At 41.7% G+C, this 27,391-nt stretch overlaps 1 protein-coding gene across 3 annotated transcripts in view; it reads right to left on the bottom strand.

Moving 5' to 3' along the window:
- Window positions 1-2,253: 2,253 nt before the first annotated feature.
- Window positions 2,254-27,391, bottom strand: part of IFNAR1 (interferon alpha and beta receptor subunit 1) — a 50,034-nt gene continuing 24,896 nt past the window's right edge. For 2 of the 3 annotated variants that reach the window (XM_053309727.1, XM_053309729.1), the window contains exons 6-11: window positions 26,234-26,351; window positions 23,221-23,420; window positions 20,149-20,291; window positions 17,594-17,738; window positions 16,498-16,646; window positions 2,254-6,643 (exon numbers count right to left, since the gene is read on the bottom strand). In XM_053309727.1, coding sequence (XP_053165702.1) covers window positions 6,416-6,643; window positions 16,498-16,646; window positions 17,594-17,738; window positions 20,149-20,291; window positions 23,221-23,420; window positions 26,234-26,351 — 983 coding nt within the window. In that variant the 3' untranslated portion in view covers window positions 2,254-6,415. Of the gene's footprint in view, window positions 6,644-10,154; window positions 10,300-16,497; window positions 16,647-17,593; window positions 17,739-20,148; window positions 20,292-23,220; window positions 23,421-26,233; window positions 26,352-27,391 lie in introns of those variants that run through there. The other variant, XM_053309730.1, reaches the window with a different exon arrangement.

Raw genomic sequence — 27,391 nt, 5'->3', positions numbered from 1 at the left:
TGAAAGAGTTTGGTATCATCTGCAAATTTGGCCACCTCGCTGTTTACCCCTACTTCACTGGTCCCAGTACAGATCCCTGGGGGACCCCACTGTTTACTTCCCTCCATTGTGAGAACTCTCCATTTATACTTACCCTCTGTTTCCTGTCTTTCAATCAATTAACAATCCACACATGTACTTGTCTCCTTATCCCGTGATTGCTAAGTTTCCTCAGGAGTCTTTGATTAGGAACTTTGTCAAAAGCTTTTTGGAAGTCCAGGTATACTATGTCAACTGGATCATCTTTATCCATACACTTGTTGAAACTCTCAACGAACTCCAAAAGGTTTGTGAGGCAAGATTTCCCTTTGCAGAAGCCATGCTGGTTTTCTCCCAGCAGGGCCTGTTCTTCTATGTGCTTTACAATTTTATCCTTGAGGATGCTTTCCATCAACTTGCCTGGAATGGATGTTAAGCTAACTGGCCTGTAATTTCCCAGATCACCCCTGGATCCCTTTTTGAAACTCGGTGTTACATTTGCTACTTTCCAGTCCTCTGGTACAGAGCCTGATTGCAAGGATACGTTATATATTTTAGTAAGGAGGTTGGCAACGTTCCTATCTTTTAACTTGTGACCAAATATAGATTTTTTTTTTTTTTTTGCCAGAAATAACCTGATTCAAAAACTTATGAGTGTCAGATGTCAGGTAAGGGATGAACATCTGGGAATGAATTTAAGTGTAGAGCATTATTTTATGTTTAGTCTGTTGTAATTGAAACAGGAAGATTCTGTTCTACAAAATATTTAAAGAGAAGCAAATACCAATGGAATTTACTTAACAGTCCAGTGTATTTATGATCCTAGCCTTAGGCTCTTGCTCCAAAAGGGAGTTATAACAATGTTTAGCATGTCTATTGCATATATTCAAATTATTTCACATATAATATCTTCGTAATCTTGCCACTTTGAGAGGCCTTTTTTGGATGAAAAAGTAGCATATACATTTTAATAAAAATAAATATGAACAAAATGCTTACAGTACTCTTGTGAGTCAGGCTACTGTTATCCCTCTATTGCAGATAGGAGAGGAGGAGCTGAGGCTGAGATAATGGTTTTCTGAGACCGCCTTGTGAGTTCATGGCTGAGGTGACATTTGAACAGGGGATTTCCTGACTCAGAGGCCACCCTCTTGTCTGCTACACTTGAAACAAAATCTGTGGCAAAATCTGTAAAGTTCACAAAACTGGCTCATATCTAGAGTTCTTTGTAAGAGTCAATAATATGTAAAATGGAGAAGTGAAGGCGAGGATAAAAAAAGATAGTGAAATAAGTTTAGTGTAGGTTTACACTTTATTCTATACGTTAAAAAGTATGGCTCTTGCAGTTATAGTTACATGTATTATACATGTTATATAATGCACTCACAATGCACTGTGATCGATACAAAAAAACTTTGCAAAAACTAAATGGCTGACATTTGGACTGCTTTGCTCATGAGTAGCCCTACTGAAATGAATGGGACCAGTTATGGTTAACTAATTGTACAGCAGTAAGAGATATGAGGATTGTGTCAGCATGGTTGCTGACCATGCAAATGGCCTCCTTGCATGCGTGGAGGCCATGTGCACGCCAGCAGTGTGCAGGGGCAGCTTGGGGAGAGTACCACCGGCGTACCGAGATAGCTGAGAAGGAGCGCCACAATTCAGGAAGTGGCAGCAAGCGGTGGAGGAACAGGTATGGACCTACTCTCCTCCATGTTAATGTGTGATTTCTCCATGTTAAAGGGATGTGCTGCAATTCAGTCTGAATCGTGTTTCATGCACATCCCTAACTAAGATCACCTGACCAACCACAGGCCCTGTGAGATAAAAGACACCCAAAGACAGAGCAAACATGCTGACAGGCCAGGTCAAAATGGCTTTTAGAATTGAGAGAAGTTCTGATATGAAGCTTCAAGGAGCCTTTGGGTTGAACAAAGGCCTCTATAATCACATATGTGGTTTCAGTAATGGCTTTGTAAGTTGGATCAGTAGGATATATCTTTATTCATTTTTACGTGTATATCTTGCTTTTACTCCAAGAAGCCCAGAACAGTGTACATGGTTTGCTTATCCCTACAACCACCCTTTGCAGTAGGCTAGGCTGGGAGATAAATTACTGATCCAGAGTCACCCAGCGAGTTTCATGACTGAATTCAGGTTTCCCTGATCCTAGCCCAACACTCTAACCACTACCTTACACTGGCCCTCAACATCCAACAACCAAGAAAATAATCAATGGACAAGTATTTATTATTGATTTATTCTATTTCTATACTGCCTTTCCAAAAAAGGCTCAGGGTGGTTTACACGGAGAAATAATAAATAAGATGGATCCCTGTCCCCGAAGGGCTCACAATCTAAAAAGAAACATAAAATAGACACCAGCAAGAGTCACGGGAGGTACTGTGCTGGTGTTGGATAGGACCAGTTACTCTCCCCCTGCTAAATAAAGAGAATCACCACATTAAAAGGTGCCTCTTTGCCAAGTTACCAAGGGTTAATGTTTTGTATTTGAATGTTTTAATAGCCAATGGCTGTCCTCTCCTTTCTTTGCATTCTCACTTGAGCCTTTATCAGAGGCGATTAGAATGGATGAATATATTCAAAACGATGTGAATAACCATTGCTTAGTTTAAAATCAATTTACTTGCAGACAATATTAGTAACATTAACTAATCCAGAGCAGTCCTTTCCCATACTTATTTTGATGTTATATATTAAGACATCTGGGTTTATTTATTTGAGGATAAATTCCTTTTAATCCCAGTTTCTAACATAAACCTAAGACTGAAATTTTTGTAACACCCATGCATGCTTGCTGAATGCAACAGAATTTAAGAGGAGATTACCCCTAAATCAGTGTGCATAGGATTGCTACTCCAGGCTCCTGTTATTCTTTTATTATTTCCCTGGCCTTGTGACTGTGGCCTCAGATAAATTAGTCATGCTTAAGCACCACTGAAACCAAATTATTTAATCTCTTTGGGCTCAGTTGTGAGCCTTTGGGGACAGGGGGCCATCTTATTTATGTATTTACTTTTCCATGTAAACTGCTTTGAGAACTTTGGTTGAAGAGTGGTATATTAATATTCATAAAAGTAGTAGTTTCGTTATGACTAATTTTAACAACTGAGCGCATGACTGACTGTCCTTGGATTAAGGCCTAAAACTTCATAAAAGAATGTATTGTTCTATCCATCCAGAATTTGATTAGTTGATCCAATATGACTGATAGTGGCTGGCTGTTTTTACTGGAGCTAGATTCTTACCATGTCCTGCTTCTAAGTTTTTTTGTATTTAAAAGAAAGCACAACACTTCCCCCACTGTTCTGTCAGCATTTTTAACAGATCAAGATTTTTCCATACTTTAACAAAATTCTTACTTGCTGACATTCAGACCAAGGAAGCACCAGTGCAGCGGTACTTAGAACGGGCACTTAGCACTTCTAGACTAACTGCACTGATGCACTGGAGAAGTGGCAATTTTTGACACCACTTTGAAAGGTGCTTCTTTTCCCCCTTAGCAGGAGTGAGTGAGTATGTATGTCTCCTCTTACAGCCGATTCTACTGATTTATTACTTTGCATAACAAGTTATTGAGATAAAGCTGCTTGGGACAGATTACAATAAAACCAGTTGGCTCCAGCATTATTTATTTGTGTATGTGAAGTCTGTTAGCAAATAAAAATTGCATCTAAAAAATTGAAATGTTGAATACATTGTAACAGAATGTAGATGCTACTAAAATAAATCCAATACACAAAACCATTATGGTTTGTTTATATTCCATTTCCACCTTAGCTCAAGGGCTCAGGATGGATTATAACACTATATCCTTAATCCATTTTAATCTTCACAGCAATCCTATGAAATTTGGTAATTGCTCAAGAGTGATCACTGAGTTTAGGATTCAGTGGGTTTTTTGTACTGGGTCCTCCAACACTATTCCATTACAAATTCCATTACACAGATAGAATCTTTATATTCTATATAATGCATGAACATTTTTCAAGCAGAGGACTAGCATTGTTTGCTGCTCTTCCTCAGAATGGATAGGTGAAAGTGAAGCAACATGTGGGTTTCATTCTTACAGCAAATGAGGTTCAGACCCGTGAACTCTCCAAAGTCAGCAGATGAAAATACCTTGAAAATTAATATTGCCATTTGTTCCTTTGAAGCATGCATGGCCCTTTTAAATTGGAAGAGTTAAAACAAAAGCCAAAATAGCCATATATATCAGGATTTAAAGATCTCTTACTTTATCATATGGAGTTTTCAGTGCCTTATACTTGGTTCTGTTAAGCTAAACAATTTTAAAAAGGCACTGTTTATTATCCTTTCAAATTATAATAATGCACTACCCCTTCTACCTGTCTAAAAAGGGTGTCTTCTACCTGTCTAAAAACAAAGCCCAGCAGTAAGGGGTAATTAAGAATGGCACAAGTCAATTGCAGTAGCAAAAGCAAGAGACTGAATTCTGCAACCAATGTGAACATGACCACACAGACTGCTCCACCTTCATAAGCTTGGTAGGCACCTATACAGACCAAATATAGGGAAACACGGGAAGTGAAAATCCTTTTACTTATTTTAGTGCTACAGGGAGTGGTGGTGAGAGGGAGATAAATAAGTAGTTTGTAATGATGTCATCCATCCTGATTAAAGATGGCGGACACATGGACATTTGAAGTGCAAGTAGGAACCAGTTTGGACCACATTGGTACAGCTGTAGGGACACACAGGGACATCAAATTTGGTACAGTTGTAGGTACACTGTGATGATGTCATCCACCCCAATTCAAGATGGCAGATGCATGAATGTTTGAGGTGCCAGTGGGTTAACCTGTGAACTGCCTAACCAATTTGGCCCAAATTTAGTCCAGCTGTAGGGATAGTGAAAGAAACGTAGGCAGATTAGTTCTTACTAGAACAACTTGTTAAAAATGGTTCAGAGAAACACTGACAGCTTGGTCAGTAGTTGAGGTCTAACTTATTTATTGGCATTAGTTAACAGAAGAACACAGTATGAAAACTATCCTAGTTTCCTAAAAATTATCTAGACTAAACTAGTGCTGTTTCCCATTTAGTTATAAACCAAGCTTGGTATTTTTGACAACTGGCTAATGATTTTTCCCCTTTACCCAAGAGCAGGGAAAATGAAATGTCTAGAGACCACTTACCAACAATTACACAGTACATCCTGGTCTTTTTTATACCCCCCAAGACTCGATTTCCAAAAATTGTTACACACTTTCAACTGCAACTGAATTGGTAGAAAATACCCAAAAATATCCTCCTATTTATCTTTACTTCTGTTAAAATTAAAATGCACTGGACATATATGCCCTAAGACATAAAAACTTAAATATCCCATTACTTATTGTAGCATTAATAAGTTTGATGCTATTAATAGAGATACTGGCTATAATAATGACTACCCCAAGACTCACCAAGGCTTTGCTTTCAACACCTTTCACCTGCTTCACTTCTCCAAAGAGGTCTGGAGAAAACTTACCCAACTCTAATACTTGTCATTATTAGCCAATCATGATGGCATTGTGAGAAATGATGATCTTGAGAAGGCACACAAGAAGGCACCAATGGCACTGTGCTCAAAATGTGCTTTGTAAACGTCAACATTAATCAACAATATTTTAAAGAAAGTCAAATATTTGTACAGAGCAGAATTTTCCTCATGCTTGTGGCTAGCCTTCCAATACGTTTTTGGGAAACATCAGTATACTCACAGTTAATATTGAACAAAGCAACTTAGTATCTATAACAGTCTAGATTTACTATTTTCTCAGAATTCTATTTGTACTTAAACACACACGCATGTAAACAGCAGCCGACAGCCAGAGTAACATTGCTGGCGGAAGAGTGTTTTCCATCTTGCAAGAGAGCAAGGGGCAATTTTCAGCAATTCCCCCTGCAGCAACTTGCGTCTACTGAAAATATGTCCTCAAGGGTCCCACAATCCTCAGGCAGCTGCAGATGGAAGTGGTGGGGGAGGATTGTTGAAAATCTCCCGCTTATTCAACAGAAAACACTGTTGCACTGCCATGACATTAGTCTGAATGCTAGCCAGTAATTTAAGCACTAACCAGCAACCAACATGGGATTTAATATTTCCCTATTATGTTATAGGTAAAGAAATCAAATCAGATTTGTTCTTCACATTCCAGCCATTTTTCCAGTAGCAGTACACAAAACAAACTCTTTGGTGCAAGAGTTAGCTGTCAGTCTGCTTTTTGGCCCCAAGCCTTGCTTATATCTGCTGTAACAGCAGTAACAATGGTTATAACTAGTAAGGTGCTAGTTGCACTGTTCCTTTCATTGGAACAGTGACTTCTATCACTGTTGATAGAAGTGGCTTCTATCCATTCTTCTCCAATCATCCTGTTTCCTGTTCTGAGGTTTCATGGGATTCCTTATTTCCAGATATATCGTCATTGGAATAGTTTCCTGAGTCTTGGCTGCTATGATCCGACTGCTTGTTGTCTTCAGTGTCAAGCAGGTTAATTTCATTTGTAACTCTATTGTCAACTATGACCACACAGCTTTCTGTTGGCTCTTCTGCAGTGAGCAAATAGGAACTCATAACATTTTTTCCTCCAATGCTCTGCAGATGGGAAAGAACAAAAAACAGAATGAGGAAGTAGCATTTTTACTGAACTACTTAAAAAGCAGCTTTAAAATGCCATTCAATTTGACCTCTTATATTGCTTTCTCTGACAGCATTTCCCAGACAGTGTGCCAGGGCACAAGAGAATGCTGTGGAAAACTGGCTGGTGTGCTGTGCTGACTTGCTTTGAGTCAGCTCCAAAACAGAGTTTAAACTCCCCATTTTTGAGCTGACAACTCATAATGCACCAGGAAGGACACAAATCTCCTCCATGCATAAGGGAGCAAGCCGGCTCCCAAAGTGGGGTGTTTAAACCCCTTTATTTTGCAGCAGACTTTCCCCATATTTCATGGGAAAAGACATGTTCTTCCCAGTGTATTATGGGGTGAGTTGGCTACAAAAGTTGGAAGTTGAAACTCCCCATTTTTGGTGCTCACTCTAAATAAAAATTGTGCAGCAACTTTGCCATCGCAAAACACAAAAACTTGTAACTGGAGGGACAAGACTCAGAATTAATCATACATCACTTATTAAGAACTGAGAATATCATCTATTATATTAGTTCTCCTGGGTGTGCCTTGGAATGTGCGTCCCAGAGCAGAGCTGATTGGCTGGGCAGTGGACGTGCCTGATTGGCTGAGGCGCACCCAGGAGGATTGGTTGCCGCGGCAGCGGCCTGGCCGCAAAGGCAAGGCCCAGGAGGAGGGGGGGAGAAAGGGGGGCAGAAGTGGCAGTGGGGAGGAGAGGTGGCTGGGCCTGGAAGCAGAAACTGGGGCAGAAGCGGGAGGAGAGGTAACCGCCAGCCCCAAAGAACACACAGATGCTCTGTGTGGGGTCGGCTAGTTTGTGTATAATACACATAAGACTATGGATTTTCTGTTCTGGAGGGTTAACCAGACAAGTCACGATCACAATAATAAGTTTGAGATCCAGGCAAAGCTGCAAAATGGACGCTGCTCTCAGTGGATGGCTGTCAGCAAATATGGCATCTGCCCATTTAGTTCCTCCTTCCAACTCCATAACATCTTGATGTCACAACATTCTGCACCCCCCCCCCCCCGCAACTAATGCTAATGAGTAATGAGCGAATGGAGATGCAGACAATTAGTAAGGTAGAGGATTAGTAAATGCAAAATGTTATGACATCAGGACACAAATTCTACTAAATGATGCAGTGGGGGAGCTAAATATGTACAGTAGCTGCTGTTTTTGAGGAGGTAGTGGTAAATAGGAAAATAAGTAAAAACATTTTTGAGTACAAACAAAAACTTAAAATAAATTCAGATTTTGTTATCTATAGCAATAATAGAAGTGAAGTAGAAGAAATGTAACTAAAAATAAATTAAACTACTATTTAAAAAAATAGATGTGTCATCCTTTTGGAGGTACAAAAGTATCAGAAAGAAACGTTTCTAATAATTTGTGTCCTGGTTGTGAACCTGGGTCTTGGCAGAATTACTGAATATTGAGATTTCACCCATATAAGTAGGAAGAAAAGGAATAAGACAGAAGATAAAAAGGAGACAAAACTGGGACAGAGGCATTTGGATGCAAGTTTGTGTGGGTCATCTAGGCAAGGACTCTGATTACCAAGTTACAATTGTTCTTCTGGAGCAATATTGCAAACAAAGCACACCAGAAAGATATCCCATATGTATGCAAAGATATTCTTTGGGACATGCACGTGCTGCATGGCACATCAACAGGGCAGCATTTGATGTAACTGCAAGGTAAGGCAATGTGTGCAGCCATCCTGCCCCACTCCCGGGTCACCTCACTGAGCTGCTGCTATCTTCCCTATGCATTTCCCCCACTTGCCAACCCTTGGCCCCATGCCAGCCTCCTTTACCCACAAGCTGGCTCAGTTGTCCCATCTCACTGTCCTTAATGTTGTCCCTCTTCCCCATGCCAGCCTCACAATCTGGGCATGCCCACACGGCTGTTTGAACATGCAGCTGGCAGCTACAGCATCCTACTGGCCTGTCCTTCTGCCACTGCTGCTCCAGCACCCTCCCTCCCCCACCCTCCACACCCTGCTGTCTCTTCAGCACCAAGGTTTTGGTGCTGAAGAGACACACAGAGAGAGTGAACCTCTCACCATTTCTAAAAGTGGCTTTTAGCAACAGTCTTTTACATTCCTACAGTTTTATATACTCTGCATAGTTAAAAAAAATAGATTTAGAGCTTTTAGTGCTACTGTGTAGACAGCTCAACAGCTTTTAACTATTGTCTTTTATATTCTTCAGTTTTATACCTTGTCCTGTGTACTTTCGACCAGGGATTCTCAACGTTGGGTCCCCAGATGTTATTGGACTTCAACTCCCACAATCCCCAGCCCCAGTGGCCTTGGTTGGGGATTCTGGGAGTTGAAGTCCAATAACATCTGGGGACCCAACGTTGAGAATCCCTGCTTTAGACGGTTTGCTAAAGTGGGGAGTAACCCTAATGGGGCCAATGAATCTGTGGTAACACTTTTTGCTGCACACGTTTAAGATGTGGATGTGAAGGGAACTACCGAATGAAGTGCCGGTTTCTGCTGCAGTGCAAATAAGGTCTGCCCAATTCTACAGTTCATGCTAAGTACATAGTACTGTATATAGTGCCACCCTACTGACCATTTAATGGAACTACAGTGGTGGGATTGTTGTTGCGGAGAAAATACTTGTAAGACATTAAACAGTGTAGGCATTTGAGATGTATATGCAGCAGGTCCAACCCCACCCCCACCTTTTTTGTCTTCTGGCAAGAAATTGCTTGTAACAGTTTGAGGAAGCTTTGGCAGCTGAGCAATTCATCGTTTAGTATAATGCTGAAGTTATTTACCATACATTCCGTGGGCAAATTGCTAATCTTTGCATATACACGATCTAGGGCAAGTTGCTAGAATGGCAGGCTCACATTCTGCACAGCCTTAGTAGAGCAGAAAAGAGCAGGGTGCCTGCAGAAACTCTGCCTCGGCACTTAGCCCAGAGCTCTGCTGAGCAGCCAAACACACACAAAGGTGGGGGAAGCGATTTTCACCGCCTTTTCCTCCCAACAAAAGTACTTTTTGACTTCAGATATATGAATCTGAAGTTTGTGTAGCCCCTGTACTATAAAAGTCTGTAAGATATAATTTATTTATTTAATTTATTTAACATATTTCCATATTGCCCAAAACTTGAATCTGAAGTCTGTGTAGCCCCTGTACTATAAAAGTCTGTAAGATATAATTTATTTATTTAATTTATTTAACATATTTCCATATTGCCCAAAACTTGCATCTCTGGGCTGTTTACAATTAAAATAATGTGGAAAAGTTTCAACCTCATTAAATTAACTGACAACACCAGATGTAATTATGATCTAACTAACATTTAATTGATACATATGTTCCCACTACTAGTATAGAAAGAGCATCTAGCATTCTGCACTGCAGATTTAAAAAACAATAATCACTTTTCAGCTTATATTACATACAGTCTTTGCAAATGCCTTGGGGTTTAAAAAAAATTGCATGACAAAAATAAGACCGGAAAAATGTTTATTTTCTTAAAAACAAACAAACCCAGTACCCATGTGTTTCTCTTTTATGTGGGGCAGAGGACTGGAGTACACCTGTATTTAGCATGCAATGTCTCCTTTTATGGTTGTATATAGTTGAGTCTGGCCAGCTGCAATATAGAAGGAAGTGAGAAGTGAGGGGGAAGTAAGAGAATTAGAATGTAGGCTCTCACTTCCATTGTTAGTTCAGGACATTGTAGAGAAATAAACTTTCAAGGTATTATAGAATATTTGTTACCCTCATCCAGAGACATGATTTTTTACACACAAGTAGAACTTCCGACTCCAAAGTAGTCCCATTGGTTACAATGGATACCCTCCAACTTTTTTAGGCCTCAGAACCCACAATAATTTAACATTTCATGCCAGAGGAGTGCATCGGTGACCACCAAATCCTACGCATGGTGCCTTGTGCCATGCATGACTCACTGAGAATGTGAGCTGTTAGCAAAGACAAATGAACATTTCAAACCCCCCACTAATGAGGATCCAAACTTCAACATCTCATTTCTCAGCTGAAAGGACCCACTATTTGATCTAGAGGCAATATGGGAGCTTATCAAATGCATTCTACAGGCCAGCCACCCACAATCACCACATCTTTTGCTTGGTTTATTGTCAGCTGTCCTGGACACATTTCCTGGGTATATACAATACCAACATCTTTCGTTCATCCAAACCAAACACAGATGGCAGTGCTTCCCTTTGTGAATGTGTTTGTATCTCTAGGGGTATGTCTGCTTGTTCTGACTTATATTGCCTACACAGGACAAACACTTGCTCAGGAGAGCCTCTGCCAGCTATACAATGGGGTGGCGGAGGTGGAGAGAGTTATCTCTCACCACAATTTCTGAGGGCAAGTTCAGATGAACATTATTTTTATTATTATTACATTTATATCCTGCTCTTCCTCCAAGGAGCCCAGAGTGGTGTACTACATACTTGATTTTCTCTTTCACAACAACCCTGTGAAGTAGGTTAGGCTGAGAGAGAAGTGACTGGCCCAGAGTCACCCAGCTAGTTTCATGGCTGAATGGGGATTTGAACTCGGGTCTCCCCGGTCCTAGTCCAGCACTCTAACCACTACACCACGCTGGCTCTGGCATTGCCCTGAACACGCAAGAAAACCAGGGCCACAGCAAGAAAGTACCTGCCCTGATGCCACTGGTGGATGTGCTGATGTGCTCTTGGCGCATCCTTCAGTCATGTGAGAGGGATGCTCATCTGAATCACCCCTCTACCATGTGCTTCAACAAGGTTTGGGAGTGCATGTAGAGGGGCAATTCACCTGAATCAGTCTCAAGTGTTGCTCCATGGCTGTACATATTGCTGCACAATTTGCTGGCCGACTTGACTTTGTTGCAGTTCTCCAACTTGCTTCCCAAGGTAAACATTCCTTGTCAGTGGGCATGATCTTATTACATCACAGCACCACTATATTTTCAAACTGTACTTCTTTGGCATGTGTTGCCAGAAGGGAGAGCACCTCAGAAACCTAACAGCTGCCCATCAACTGCTGGTCAGACCCAGGAATGTAGCTGTCCTGCAGCTCCTGCACAAACAAGGTCCAGATTCCTCTAATGGTTGCCAACATGGCAATCACTCTTCAATCCTGCCATGTGGCTTTGTCATAGAATCTTAAATTACTTAGGTCTTCAAATCATCTCAGCTCTATCGTGGCACAGAAATAGGAGGGCCCAAAAAGTTCCTGCAGTGCTTCATGGCTGGCATGATACACACCAGCCAGGATTAGCAGGCCAAGATACACTTGGTTCTGTTAGGTCAAGGTGCTCCCATAGGAACACAGGAAACTGCTGCCTACTGAATCAGACTGTTGGTCCATCTAGAGCAGCATTGTCTACTCTCACTGGAAGTGGCTCTCCAGGACTTAAGGTAGTATTTAGATTCCTCCCTCAGGGTTCATAATGGTCCCCTTGCCCTCTGATTGCTTCATTCACTGCCTGTCCCCTTAAAAAAAAAACACCTCACTTTATTTTGAATAATAAGTAATACAACTAAAATTCATATATAATAAAAAAATTAAAATAACCCCATATTATCTATATTATATATATTCCCTCCCTTCTGATCTTCATATTTAAAACATTTCTCAGTATCATGAGAAAGAAATAGAGAGACTAAACAAAGAAAAAGGTTAAAAAAACCTCTTAAAATATAATTTTCAAAAACTATACAATTCATTATTAGACCAAATTGCAACAAATTCCTCTATTCCATTTTGCAACAAAAACAAAACAAAAAACTGGTTCAAATTGTGCTAGGGAACACATATCCATAATCCACAACTTTTTATCAGGAGTGAACTTGTCCTACCCATATTGTATCACAATCCTTTTGGCAATTCTCCATGCCCAAATAATCCACTGATATACAGGGATGTGCACTAACTGGCAGATGCCCAGTTCGGCAGCGGGGGTGGTGGTTTACCTGTAAGCAGGAGGGAGGGTGCTCTTACCCACCCAGCCACCGTGGTGTTTCCCCTACTAGTGCTGTGCCAAAAATCGCTGGCGCAGGGTGGCAGCGTACCCTCTTGCCACCCCGGAAGTGGCTGGTGCATGTGCACATTGTGTGCACCCTCACCGGCCACTTCTCCACCCCCACTCCACTGCTGAACCACCAGACCAGTCCAGAGGTCTGTAAAAAGGCCTCTGAACTGGTTCGTGCAGATCTCTACTGATAGAGAGATAAATTCCATGCTTTGGGGACATATCCCAAAAGGACATGAACATATTTAACGACCAAACATTGCTGCATAGTCATATTTTAAAAAATCTGAATTTCCAACCCAAACAATGTATCAACAGGACAAGCTCAGACCATGTGTAAGTGTTCCAGCCTCAAAATTGCATCGCCAGCATTTAGAAGTCTGCAACCAACCTTTTCTAAACATTCTTTGTGGTGTCCAATATGTACGATACAGGAGCTTCTGCTGTATTAACCTCATTCTGAGGTCTAAAGAAGCAGATTTTATTACCTTCAGGCTCTCTTGCCCTTGATTAAAAAGAATAGGACACCAAGCTCCCTATTCCAGAGTATGTAATTAAATAGAGCTAATCTTTACTTGTTTTATTTGCAAAAGTATATCCTCTACATGTAACACATGATTAGATTAATTTTCTTGCACCACCATTATTTTTTTTAGAGGAAATAATGGATATTATTAGATCTATGAAATGTAAAAAATCTTCAGGGCAAGATAGGTTGGGGGGGGGATTTTATAAAAAGTTTATTGATTTTTAGCACCTATTTTGTTAGTTTATAATTAAGCATTTTTGAATAAGGTCTTACCATTTTAATGAAGTTTATATAAAGGTTATTTTGAAACCAGGTAAACTTTCTACATTATGTTCTAGTCATGGACCTATTTTTTTAAAAATGTGGATACTAAAATATTAATTAGGGATGTGCACGAACCTGTTCGGAGGCCCTTTTACGGGCCTTTGAACATGTTTAAACACCTGGCAGTTTGGCCAGTTTGAAGGCGGGGTTTTAGGTGTTGCCTTGACTCTTTTGTTTATCTAGGTATTATAGTGACTAGGAAATTATTTCAAATGGTTAATTTAATTTTTTCAAGTTGTTTTGGAAGAGATGAAAAATGATTTGGATAGGTGGTCTAAGATTTTTCTAAGTATTTGGGGCAAGACAAATGTTGTTAAAATGAACGTATTGCCTAGGCTTGTATATATTTTAAGAGGCCTGATTTTTATACCCATTTCCTATTTTAAGAGGGTATATAGATTGGTAAGAGAGTTTTTGTGGCAAGGGGGCCCTCCTAAATTCTCTCGTTAAATTACAATTGCTGGTGAGAGAAGGTGGGTTTAATGACCCACATTTTCAAGCTTATTATTGGGCTTATTTTTAGCTTCTGGGATGGAATAGGGGGCAGATTGCAGTTTCACTTTGGCAACAACTTGAGAGTTATTATGTGGCTCCATTAAAATCTTGGCAGGTAGGTATTAGGTTCAGTATTTGTTTGTGGATCTGTAGTTTTGCCTGCGCTTTATGTTGTAAGATATATATGAAGAATTTTAGGACACAGACAGGGTTTTAATACCTATATGCATGATAGGCTCACATTGTGGGGAAACCCAGGTTAACGATTTCTTATAAATCCATTTTTGGGCTTAATTGGGCTTCCCAAGGCCTTAATACATTGGATCAGCTTATTACTTCTGATTGTTTGTAAAAAAAAATCTTTTGATAGTTTGAGGTCTGAATTTGAATTACCACAGACGGCTAATTGGCTTTTGGTTCAGCTTAAACATTTGTTAACCGAGCTTTTTTGACCAGATACAATGGCTGCCTCAGAAACTCCATCCTTACTATTAGATTTGGAACATTTAAGGGATATACCTAAACCAGTAACTTTTCTTTATCAAAAATTTAGAGATTCCCTGCTCCTACTTGTTACCAGAACTAAATTTCTCACCGGAGGACCCAGACCTCACCTCAGCACTGTGCATTAGGTGAGTGATAAACTGGTTGTAGACCACCTTTTGTCACGTCTGCTTGTCATGTCACCCATTATCTTGGTACTTTCACTGGCAGTTGAGATTCAGTAGACTGTTCAATGCCACACATCCCACTTCTACATCTTCCTGCTCTCTCCATATGGAACCAAGCTCCACCCTGCCATTCTGGGCTGTACTCCACTGGGAGAAATGTACTGACCAGAGATGTACTGCAGATGTTTGATCCACTGATGCCAGACTTACTGAAGCAGACATCTTATGGTTGCTGCTGTTGCGAGCCTTTTGGTTTTGTTCTGCTGGCTAAAATTCCTGCTGTGAGGTCAGATACTTCCAAAGGCTTTACTTGTTCCAAACACTAGGTCTGACATCATGGGAGAGGCTGGTTTCATCTGCCCTAGCTCAGGAGCACAAAACTATGCAGGGCCTCAGACGAGTTCTGAGACACTATCATCATCAGGGGAACCAAAACTGAAGTTTCCAAAGAAAAACAAGGTGTTCCCCCCCATCTCAATTGACTTAAGATGGGCATGGGATAGAAGCCACCCCATAATAGAAAACCCATTTATTTCTGGGGTGGTTTTCTACCCTGTATCATATTTTTATTAATAATATAAATGGTAAGGGGCCATACTTGTGGATATATAGTGTCCCAGAGTGCAGGCAAGAGTCTGACAACAAAAGTATAATGGGGAGTGCAGTGATTTGCTTCTTTATGCACAACTGGAGGTGGAAATCTACCCCCAAATCCAGATGGGGGTTAAAGTAACAACGCCATAGCTATATCCTGTGCAAGCGAGATCTATGGGATGTATGAGATTTACGGAATAATGGTTGACATTCAAACTATGTTTTCTGTGTGCAACAGGGAAGGGACGATTTTAACTGATTTGCCCTCCTGCTCTCTGCAGCATACTGTGTACCTCCTGAAAACCTGTCTCTGAGGTTGGGGGGCCCTCAGGAACATATATTATTTATTTATTTTTATTTAGCATATTTCTATACCGCCCAAAATGCAATTTCACTGAAACTTTGTGCCTCCTATTCAGGAGGCACAGAGGGCTACAGAAGGAAGAGGAGATCCATGCAAATTGGCCCTCCCCCACTGCAAACTTAGGAACATAGGAAGCTGCCACATACTGAGTCAGACCATTGGTCTATCTAGTTCAGTATTGTTTACACAGACTGGCAGAGGCTTCTCCAAGGTTGCAGGCAGGAATCTTTGGAGAGAAGAGCTGGTCTTGTGGTAGCAAGCATGACTTGTCCCATTAGCTAAGCGGGGTCCACCCTGGTTGCATTTGAATGGGAGCCAAATGTGAGCACTGTAAGATATTCCCCTCAGGGGATGGAGCCGCTCTGGGAAGAGCAGAAGGTTTCAAGTTCCCTCCCTGGCTTCCCCAAGATAGGGCTGAGAACTTGAAACACTTGTTGGCACATGCACCATGAATCTGGATCTCAGTCAATGTTTCTGGCAGATTCACCATGCAAATATATTCAGTGCTAATAAAAGTCAGATGCCACAGGCCAGAGATCTTTACATGCATGAGAACAGGGATCTGCACAGGAAATTGTTGTGCATACAATGGCTTGTCCATTTAGTAGTAGCTTGTCCATTTAGTTTCTACTGGGGAATCTCTTGGTTCCCATACATATTTACTGTGAAAACTGTGACCATGTGCTCACTATGAGCATAGGAAAATCCATGACACCAGGATGAGGTTGCTAGCCTATTTGTCCTGTAATTATTGTACTACTGCAAATGATAAGGTTGTCCGTCCCCAACCCCGCCCCGCAAAAAAAAGACACCATGTATAATACCTCTATGATCTTTGGAGGACTGCATGATGGAAAGAATGCATCTTTGATTGGTCTGCAAAAACGATATATAAGGTAGATCAAGCCTGCTGTAAAAATACAAACAGTCAGAGTAATGGCAAAGATTATAGTGGCTGGATATGAAGATGGTCCTGCAAAACAAAGAAAACAGGAATTAAACTATTTAGGTATGAAACAGTGCTACGTTAACAAAAGGTATTACATTTTAAGACAATATTTTTACTTTTAGTAGTCTGGCACTTGAAAATCTATTGTGGCTCAGAAAATATTTTGGGGTGGGCGGGGGTGGGGGGAATGCAGAGCTTGCTCACTCTTCCCAATACAAAACCTTTAACTAAATTAGGCTTAGAAGAGAAGTCACAGTAAGATAACAGTGGCTGCATGCAAACTAATGTCATATTTAATATAAAATTGTAAAATAGTTTTGTTTTTTAAGTTCAATTACGTAAACTACAATATAGAAATTTAGATGTTGTGTCCTTCATAGAAAGTTAGGAAGAGGAGAGCTGGGCTTGTGGTAGCAAGCATGACTTGTCCCCTTAGCTAAGCAGGGTCTACCCTGGTTGCATTTGAATGGGAGACTAGAAGTGTGAGCACTGTAAGATATTCCCCTCAGGGGATGGAGCTGCTCTTGGAAGAGCATCTAGGTTCCAAGTTCCCTCCCTGGCTTCTCCAAGATAAAGCTGAGAGAGATTCCCGCCCTCAACCTTGGAGAAGCCGCTGCCAGTCTGTGAAGACAATACTGAGCTAGATAGACCAATGGTCTGACTCAGTATATGGCAGCTTCCTATGTTCCTAAGTTATGTAGATAACCTATATCAATCATAATTTCTGAGCAGAAGTATAGTGTAGTGGTTAGAGTGTTGGACTAGGACCAGGAGGACCCAAGTTTGAATCCCCATTCAACCATGAAACTCACTGGGTGACTTTGGGCCAGTCATGTATCTCTCAGCTTAACCTACCTCAAAGGGTTGTGGTGAGGCAAAACATAATCATGTACACTGCTCTGAGCTCTTCGTAGGAAAAGCGGGATATAAGTGTAAAAAATAAAATAGATCAAATGTTAAACATCCCCTACCATTATCTGTTGCCATGCAGGTCACATTGCTGAACGCACTACTTTTGTTATATATTCGAGTGAATGCTTGCACTTTTAAACAGTATAAAGTTGAAGGGGTCAAGCCTGAGATTGTGAATGGTGCTGATTTATATTCATGTGCCCTCTGTAAAACAAGCACACATTAAGCATGTAAATAAAAACAAGCAATTCAAATAAAGCCTGGAGCTTGACTACACTGAATTAACACTTGTAACTTGAGGTGCATTCCATAACTTTGAGGTACCACACAGCACTGTGGAGCAATGTGCTTGCAAGCCCCAGCCTTGGCAAATAACTGTGGTCGGGAGAACACCCAGCCTAGAGGCCTGGCAACAACTGATTAGAAGTCCATGTCACCCTATTCCTTCAGCAGTGTTACTTATAATGATTCTAATCAATTTATTTATCTATCATATTTTTATACTGCCTTATACGTATATCTCTGGCGGTGTACAAAATTTAAATTGCCACGGTGATGTCTGCTACATGGCGGTATGATCTTCTGTATCTGGGGATTTCTGGGATTTGCCAAGGATCAGTTGTCTACTCTTGCTGGATGAAGTATCAGTGCAACACTCTAGTTATGCACTACATATTTACTGTTTTATTTGTTGCTGGAAATAAACTGTTTGTTGCTGTTGCTCTTAAGAAGAAGAAAGGCTTCTTCTTAAAACAATGCCTCCCCCCCCCAAATAAGATGGCAGCACCAGCTTCTATACAGTGCAAAGTGTATAGGTGTGAAACTTCACACCTTGTCTGCTTCTAGTGTCACTGTGGTTAACTGAGGGGGGCTCTTTATTTATTTAATACATTTGTATACCGCCCAAAACGCAAGACTCTGGGCGGTTTACAACAAAACAATAAAAACAACAAATAGAAAGGTTAATACATTACAACAATTGAAAACTTAAAATGTTAAAACTATTAAAAACACAATTAAAATGCCTCCATTGATACATATAGGGGCCCTTCACACTAACTACTGGACGGGAAGGCAGGCTTCGCAAAACTTGCCTTTGCCCCAGCATTCGGAGCCTTGCCGCCTCCGCCCCTGGCACTGCCCTCACCGGCCATTCCTGCTGGATGGTCAATGTTCAGTGGAGAGGAGAGCTGGTCTTGTGGTAGCAAGCATGACTTGTCCCAATAGCTAAGCAGGGTCTGCCCTGGTTGCATCTGAATGGGAGACTTGATGTGTGAGCACTGCAAGATATTCCCCTCAGGGGATGGAGCCACTCTGGGAAGAGCAGAAGGTTTCAAGTTCCCTCCCTGGCTTCTCCAAGATAGGGCTGAGAGAGATTCCTGCCTGCAACCTTGGAGAAGCCGCTGCCAGTCTGTGAAGACAATACTGAGCTAGATAGACCAATGGTCTGACTCAGTATATGGCAGCTTCCTATGTTCCTATGTAGGAGCACACGCCACACGGTCCCCGCTGCTTCGTAGAGCATGGAGCGGGGCGGATCGATCTGAGGCTGGGACCCGTCGTCCTGGACTCCAGGTATCCCACAATGCACCACACACCAAGTGCAGTGCACTGGGGGATTCCCTCAGGGCAGGGACGGGTGCTCTAGGCGCCCATCTCTGTGTCAGTGCGAGCTACAAGCAGCTCACACTGACACATGATCTTGGGTGCTCTTGGCTGCCTATTCCTGGGCTTGGCTGCTTATAACAGAAGTAATAGTAATCCAGAAGCACTGAGGGGGAAACATCTCTTGTCAGTCTCATCTCTCCCTCTCTCTCCTGCTCCATCTCTCCTCTGGTTGCTCTCTAAGAACTCCTATTCATTCTTAGGGGACATTACAGTATGTGGGGACAGTATGTGGGGACTGTGTTAGGATGCATACTCATCAAGCAAAGAAAAAAAGTTGTGTGGGGTGTTATAAATAGGGGCTTATGAGGATAAGAAGATGTAAAATCTCATATGAATTAAAAAATTGTCCTGGTGATTGCCTAATGAAGTCAGTTATTGCCATATTTGTGGCTTAATGCTGAAGTTGTTCTAAAAGGGAGACAAGATGTATTGTAATAGGTCTGTTGAATATGACATGCAAGTTTACTGTCACCCTCCTGATGGTCCATGCAGACTGTAAGAATAGTGGGATTATCAATCTCCCAGAAGGGCCACAGATGCCCTGGGCAGAGGCACAAGTTTGACAGATTACATTATAATTCAGTGGCTGACATCCTGACTAATGCAACAGGTGCAGCAGAGGAAGCATATGTACAGCTGCTGTGTTCCAAACTAAAACAGTGCAGGAACTTGTGTGGGGTGCCGCATGCATGCGCGCGGACACACACACTTTCTTCTCTTTGAAGCATTTTGTGCCACCCAAAACTACGTCCCTGAGGGTAATGCAGCCCTCAGGTCACTTCAGACGGCAGGGGAGTTTGGCAAACCACCCCCTCAGAGTGCCCATGTTACTTTAGTCTGGAATGCAGCAGCTGCATGCATGCTTCCTCGACTGCATTAGTCAGGATATAGGCCAGTATTTTTCATTCACATGTTAATTACAATTCTTTGTTAAGAGTAGAGTTACCTTGGCATTTGAAGATGCTTCCCAGTACCAAGTTCGGTATGACAAATCAACATATAGTTTAATGCTGTTTCTGGGAGGCTCGATGGAAACATAGAGGACGTCTTCACTGGCATCAACGGAGACTCCTGGTGGGCCCATTTCATCTTAAAAATAATTTTAAACAGTTTATGGAAAGTTTGTTTTAAATTAAACAGGTAGAGCTCTAATGCTGGAACTAAAGCTCCAAAACCTAAGGCAAAACCTCTACTTAATATAGCATAGGGAGGCAATAGACAGGGTTCACAAAAGCATCTGCCATGAATGCCATTGATGACTTCTTCCCAGCTCTGGTGAATAGACCTCAGGAGCCCACAATGATGAAGCTCAGGCAAACTTTAACAATTACAATTTGCTTGGATCATTAACACTAGAACCAGGGGTCATCCCATGAAACTGATGAATGCCAAGAAATTTAGGACCAACAGAAGGAAGTACTTTTACACACCACACATAATTAACCTATGGAATTCTCTCCCATAAGATGTGGTGACATCCAACAGCCTGGATGGCTTTAAGAGGTATTTAGATAAATTCATGAAGGGCAAATCTATCCATGGCTACTAGTCTGAGGGCTATAGGCCACCTCCAGCCTCAGAGGCAAGATGCCTTTCAATACCAGTTGCAGGGGAGCAACAACAAGAGAGAGGGCCTGGCCTCAGCTCCTGCCTGCGGGCTTCCCAGAGGCACCTAGTGGGCCACTGTGTGAAACAAGATGCTGGATTAGATAGACCTTGGGCCTGATCCAACAGGCCTGTTCTTATGTAAAGAGGCAAGACTGTTGGCAGCTCACTCTGAGCATTTGGGGGCATTGGGCTATTTATTTTTTATGCTAATCAGAGCTAGCAGGGTTTCTAAAATAAAAACCAAAAGGAAGGGAGAGGATATGACCAGCTGAGCAGCGCAGAACCCATTTTTGAGTGTCGTCGGAATCACTATCCAGATCTGTAGAGTTAGAAGGGACATGTGAGATCTTCCTAGTCCAACCCCTTGCTCAGTGCAGGAAACTGCTACAGCATCCCTGGCAGATGGTATTCAGCCTCCATTTGAAGGACTCCAGTGAAGGAGAGTCCACCATTACACAAGGCAGACTATTTCATTGTTGAGCAGCTCTTACAGTTAGGACATTCTTCCTAATGATTAGCCTAAATCAGCTTCGGCTGATACATCAGGTTTCCCAAGATAAATGACCTCAGAACAGAGGTACATCTGCTGGAAACCTTCAGACTCAACTACTGCAATACACTCTGTGTGGTGACACCTTTGTATGTAGTCCGGAAACTGCAAATGGTGCAAAATGCAGCAGCCAGGTTGGCCTCTGGGTTATCTCGAAGAGACCATATTACTCCTATATTAAAAGAACTACACTAGATACCAATATGTTTATGAACAAGATACAAAGTACTGGTTATAATTTATAAAGCCCTAAACAGCTTACAGTAAAGTTGTGCTATCAAGTCAGTGTCAACTCCTGGCGACCACAGAGCCCTGTGGTTGTCTTCGGTAGAATACAGGAAGGGTTTACCATTGCCATCTCCCATGCAGTATGAAATGATGCCTTTCAGCATCTTCCTATATCGCTGCTGCCCGATATAGATGTTTCCTATAATCTGGGAAACATACCAGTTGGTATTCAAACCATCAACCTCTTGCTCCCTAGGCAAGTTATTTCCCCGCTGCGCCATTAGGTGGCTTCCTAAGCATTTAAGAAAATGTCTCCTTCACTATGAGCCCCCATTACCCATTGAGGTCATCCAGAGAGGTCTGTCTGTCTGCAGTTGCCACCAGCTGGTCTGGTGTCTACTCGGGGACAGGCCTTCTCTGTTGGCACCCCAAGGCTCTGGAATGTGCTCCCTGCCTAAATAAGAACCTCCCCATCTCTGAAGACTTTTAAAAAGTCTTTAAAGACACATTTATTGTCTTCAGAGACAATAAATTGTGGACAATTTTATTGTCCAAAAGCTTTTTGACTAGACTTGTGGTTTTAAGTTGTTTGAAGGTTTTAATTTGTTTTGATTTATTTTATTTTGCTACAAACCACCCAGAGACAGAAGTTTGGGGCAGTTTACAAATATAACAAACAAAGAGAATCTGCTTCCTTGTGATTTGAACCCTTTGGTTCTAGTCCTGCCTTAAGGAGCAACAGAAACCCAAGTCTGCTCCTTCTGCTATACAACAGCCTGTCAGATATTTGAATATGGATAATCACTATACCCGTCAATGACCATAATAAAGATTTGGCTTGACTATCGGATTTTTACTCAGGATGTGACTAGAAGAACTTACAGCGCAGAAGGAGAGGGAAGGGGCAGAGGGTGGATCACAAAGGGCAAGCACACCGACTTGTTGCCGAGATTAATGCCATGCCTTGCCCTGCCACTCCCTGCCACCTGCTCGGATGTCAACATTGTCCTGCCCCTCTCAATGGCCCCAATGCTGCCTCCCTTCCCACCTGTTACACTCTCCTTTGGAGTGCTCTCTGTCCATCTGTTTGTGCTGCTGTTTGCAGCTGCAGGCCAGCCAGGCAGCATGGATCCAGTTTTGCCCACCTGCTCATCTGTCTCTTGCCATGGTGCCAGCACCACCTCATTTTCTCTCGCCTGCTGTTTCTTCAGCACCAATCTTGATGTTTAAGAAGATAGCAGGAGAAAGACAGTGAGCTGGTGCAGCAGCAAGAGATAGATAGGCTGATAGGAAAAGCTGCATAGATGCTGCCTGCCTGGCCTAGACCTATAAGGAACACTTAGTAGTAAAATACATGAAATGCATTAAGGAGGCTCATGCCCCATTAAAGACTACCAAATGTTTCTCAAAACAAGCTTTTATGAACTAGAGTTCACTTCATCAGCTGCATGGAAGTGTGATCCTCATATGGGATGTACAAAAAGTGGAGGGATGTAAACTTTTGTTCAAAGAGTTAGGGAATACATGTGTGTATATATATATATATATATATATATATATATATATATATATATATATATATATATATGAGTAGCTGAGATGCCACATATGATGGGGGCAAGAGACACTTACTGTGTTCTTTAGGTACAAATTGTAGCTCTTCAGACCACGGTGATTTGTTATGACCATTCATAGCCTGTACACGGAGATAGGAAATTCCATTGGGCCGGACAGCAGATGAGAAGTCGCAGTGTATTCTTGTGGTGTTTTCACATCCAGATACAGGTTCCCACTCCTTTGAGATATCATGACTAACACGTTTTTTGAACCCTCTACAAGAAGAAAAGAAGGTTGATTGACTAAGTGCAATAAATGTATGAGTCCAGTTCTATTCATGTGTGCTTGAAAGTTAGTTCAACAAGATTTACTCACAAGTGGTGTCCAGAGTCTTGATCTGATCGGGCAGCCAGCTAAGTAATTAGGTCTGGTACCGACAATAAATCAGTATTGTTATAGCGGATTAAAATCTTTGTCTCAGAGCTAGCTCACATGTGGGAAAGAAAATGCTGAGTCATCCCTGCTGAGCTGCCTGAGTGGCTTCTCATAAAACTATTCTGTATTACCGATAGATTCAAAATGCAGCTGCCACTACCCGCTTTGTCTACAGAAACTCTCTGGACATGGGGTTGGATTACACAGATAAAACTCTTTTAATTTTGCTATTGGACAAGTACAAAACTCTTCCACGTATACACCTACACATGGAGAGAAAACTGATAGCTGCTGAGCTCCTGAGAAAGTGTTTGCACCAGAGAAATCCCGCTTCTACTGAATTTAAAACCCACTCTGAGAGGCTTGTAAAAGTTTAAAAAAACAGAAAAAGAAAACGTTTATTCAAAAGGCTACAAAAATAGGTTTTCTCAGGCTTCAGTAATAGGTTGCATTTAAGAACACTTAAATGGTTATAGAGTCTTTTTCAATAATTACAGACTGCTTCCATTTGAGACTGTCTCAGCTTTTAGAAACAGTTAAATATACTAAATAAGTTACAAAAATAGGTCATCTTTATGTACGCTTAAATGTTTACAGATGCTTTTGCAATGCCTTAGGTGGGTTGAGTGTAGGCCAATATATCTTATTTTAATTACGTTGCAGGTAAACAATAATACAACAGCATCAGGAATATACAAAGCATGCACACAAAGAAATCTAAGTTTCTAAGGCAAAATCTAACAAACTGCTTCCTATGCTGAATCCCCTTTTCCTTGAAAACTCACCCAACACCTGATAAGAATCAAGTTTCCTGCAATCTTGTCTCTCAAGGATCTGCAGTTATTCCATGTGAGAAACCTACATGCTGGCTTTGACCATGAGGGAGCAAAAACTCTATGCCTCTCACTAAACCTTTCTACATGCACTTCTATACAACAAAGACTGCCCTTCTTGTTCCCAGAATTCCCAGCAACCACTCTCAAGGTCCCACCCACCTGGTATACTGATTGGCTGCCTTGAAGTTTATCAGCATGTCAGTCAAGACAAGGGTTCACTCCCTGTTAACTCTTTAGAGGAAGGGGAGGCTGATCACTACAATTGTAAATGTACGTTTCAGCCTTTTGGAGGACAGCGAGAAGGGGGTAGTGATGGTGGTGGTCAACAATACCTCAGCCCTCTGATAAACCTGTGAAACTCTTCACAGACAAGCTGAACATGAGCCAGAAGTGTGAAGCAGCTGCTAAAAACACAAATGCAGTCTTAGGTTGCATTAATAGAAGCCTAGTCTCCAGATCACAAGCAGCAATCATTCCACTCTATTCTGTGCTAGTCAGACCTCACTTGGAATACTGTGTCCTATTCTGAGCCTCAGATTTTAAGGACGACATTGATGGAATGCGTTCAGAGGAGAACAAACAGCAAAGATGGTGAGGGGTCTTGGAAACCAAGTACTAAGAGGAACAGCTGGAGGGGGAAACTGGGTATGTTTAGCCTGGAGAAGAGAAGACTACGGGGAGATATGATCACTATCTTTAAAGGAGGAGTGGACTTGTTCTCTGTTGCTCCTGAAGCAGCACTAGGACTAATGGATTGATTTAGATCCAAGCTAGACATTAAAATTAATGTCCTAACTGTAAGAGCTGTTTTGACAGTAAGATGGTCTGCCTCATGCAGTGGTAGGCTTCTCTTCATTAGAGCTTTTCCAACAGAGACTAGACAGCCATCTGTCAGGGATGCTGCAGCAGATTCCTGCACTGAAGAGGGGGTTTGGCTAGAAAGTCCCTTCCAACTCTGAAATACTGTTATTATTGGACCATGGGTTTGGAGCCTCAAGTTCCTGGCACTCTGGGGCTTCTTCACAGGAAAACACACTTGGGAAATGCTCCAGTCTATTCAAGTATCACTTCCAGTACACTGGGTCTAAAATTGTGGCCAGTCTAGTGTTTTCAACCAATGCTGACTGACCATAAGGAGAATATTGACTGTGTACTTCAGTAATCAAGAAACTCTAGAAATTTTATTTTTATTTACTTACTTAACAAGTAAGTTACCCCTGCTAACTTGGCCAAGAGGCACCTTTTACCATGGTGATTCTCTTTATTTAGCAGGGGGAGAGTAACTGGCCCTATCCACCCCCAGCACAGTACTTAGTGACTGATTGTAAGCCCTTTGGGAACAGGGATCCATTTTGTTTATCTTATTTGTTTGTTACTTCTCTGTGTAAACCACACTGAACCATTTTTGGAAGGGTAGTATAGAAATTGAATAAATAAATAAATAATAAATAAACAATTTTCTATACCGCCCAAAATTTGCATCTCTGGGCAGTTCACAATAAAAACATAATCAAAACAAAATTTAAACATGAAAACAATTTAAAACTTAACACATTAAAAGTATTAACACTGTAAATCTAATTAATTAGGTTTATTTATGGAAAGAATGGGACTTACTCAAGAAGCACAAAATGGATTAATATTTAAGGAAATAATTTTTTCTTCCTTAATAGGAAGGACATCCTTACTTACTCATTCTGTATTTTCAGCCATTTATCATTTGTCTAAACACCTGGAACTTCAAAGAATCAATAAAAAGTAGTAATAAGAAAGAATGTAAAAAGACAGACTTAAATGTACACAGCAAAAATTCTTACAGCATGAGCTGTACCATGAAGTTCACATTTCCATCATATAGATCATCCCAGTACAAGACGTATTCTGTATCCAAAGCATGAACACGAAGATTAGTGGGACGAGGAAGACCAACTCGAGCTATAAAGAAAATGAAAAAAGAAAAATCTCCAAGCCTCCATCAATTTAGATTCAGAACTGATGGCAAACAATCTATATATATAATTTTCTAAGGCATACCCGTGCATAGCAGCTCTTGCGAGAGTTTCCGAGCAGAAGCACCTAATTGGGAAGTGGAGATTCCATATGCTGATAGGGAGGAGGAGCCTGTGAGAGCAGAAGCACCATGGTGACTGGGCAGTGGGGATTCCATATGCAGATAGAGAGGAGGAGCCTGTGATGGTTAAGGTCAGTTGGAATGCAACTGTTAATGGTTGGAAGAGGTTGACTGTAGAGGAGAGGAATCTATCCATCCATCCATCCAAAAGGATAGTGGGCAGGGGTCTGCGAAGACAGGGGTCATGACGGAGGAAAGAGCCCCTTCAGGAGAAGGAGGCTGCTGTTGTGTGAATTAGATGAGGAAACAAGATGAAGAAGACCTGTTAACTCAGGAAGGGAGAGAGAGAGAAAGAAAGAAAAGAAGAAGGGAGGGGAAGAAAGGCAGAGGGGAAGAGTGAGTGGAGGAGGGAGAAAGAGAGAAAAAGAAGAGAGGGAAAGAGAGAAAGAAGGAAGGGTGAGGGACGGACCCGAGCCAGTCAGTGGCCTGAGGGGAACAAGGAGCTATGTCGGCGGTGGCGGCAGCAAGGAAGGGCCCAGTCAACGACTGCTGCTGTTTGGGGCTACTGAGGCCATCGGCGGAGGAAAGGAAGGAAGGCAAGGGACAGGCCTGTGCCTTTTTCACAGCAGCCACACACTGAATCAACACTTTCAACGAGCTGTCCACCACGACCCCAAGATCCCTCTCCTAGTCAGTCACTGACAGCTCAGATCCTATCAGCATATACTTGAAGTTGGGGTTCTTTGTCCCAATGTGCATCACTTTACACTTGCCAACACTGAACCGCATTTGCCATTTTGTCATCCACTCACCCAGTTTGGAGAGATCCTTTTGGAGCTCCTCACAATCTGTTTTGGATTTCACTACCTGAAAGTGTTTGGTATCATCTGCAAATTGGCCACCT

This window comes from Hemicordylus capensis, chromosome 3, assembly GCF_027244095.1.
Source record: "Hemicordylus capensis ecotype Gifberg chromosome 3, rHemCap1.1.pri, whole genome shotgun sequence".
Lineage (NCBI taxonomy): Eukaryota > Metazoa > Chordata > Lepidosauria > Squamata > Cordylidae > Hemicordylus > Hemicordylus capensis.
This window is presented reverse-complemented; position numbering and strand designations above follow the sequence as displayed.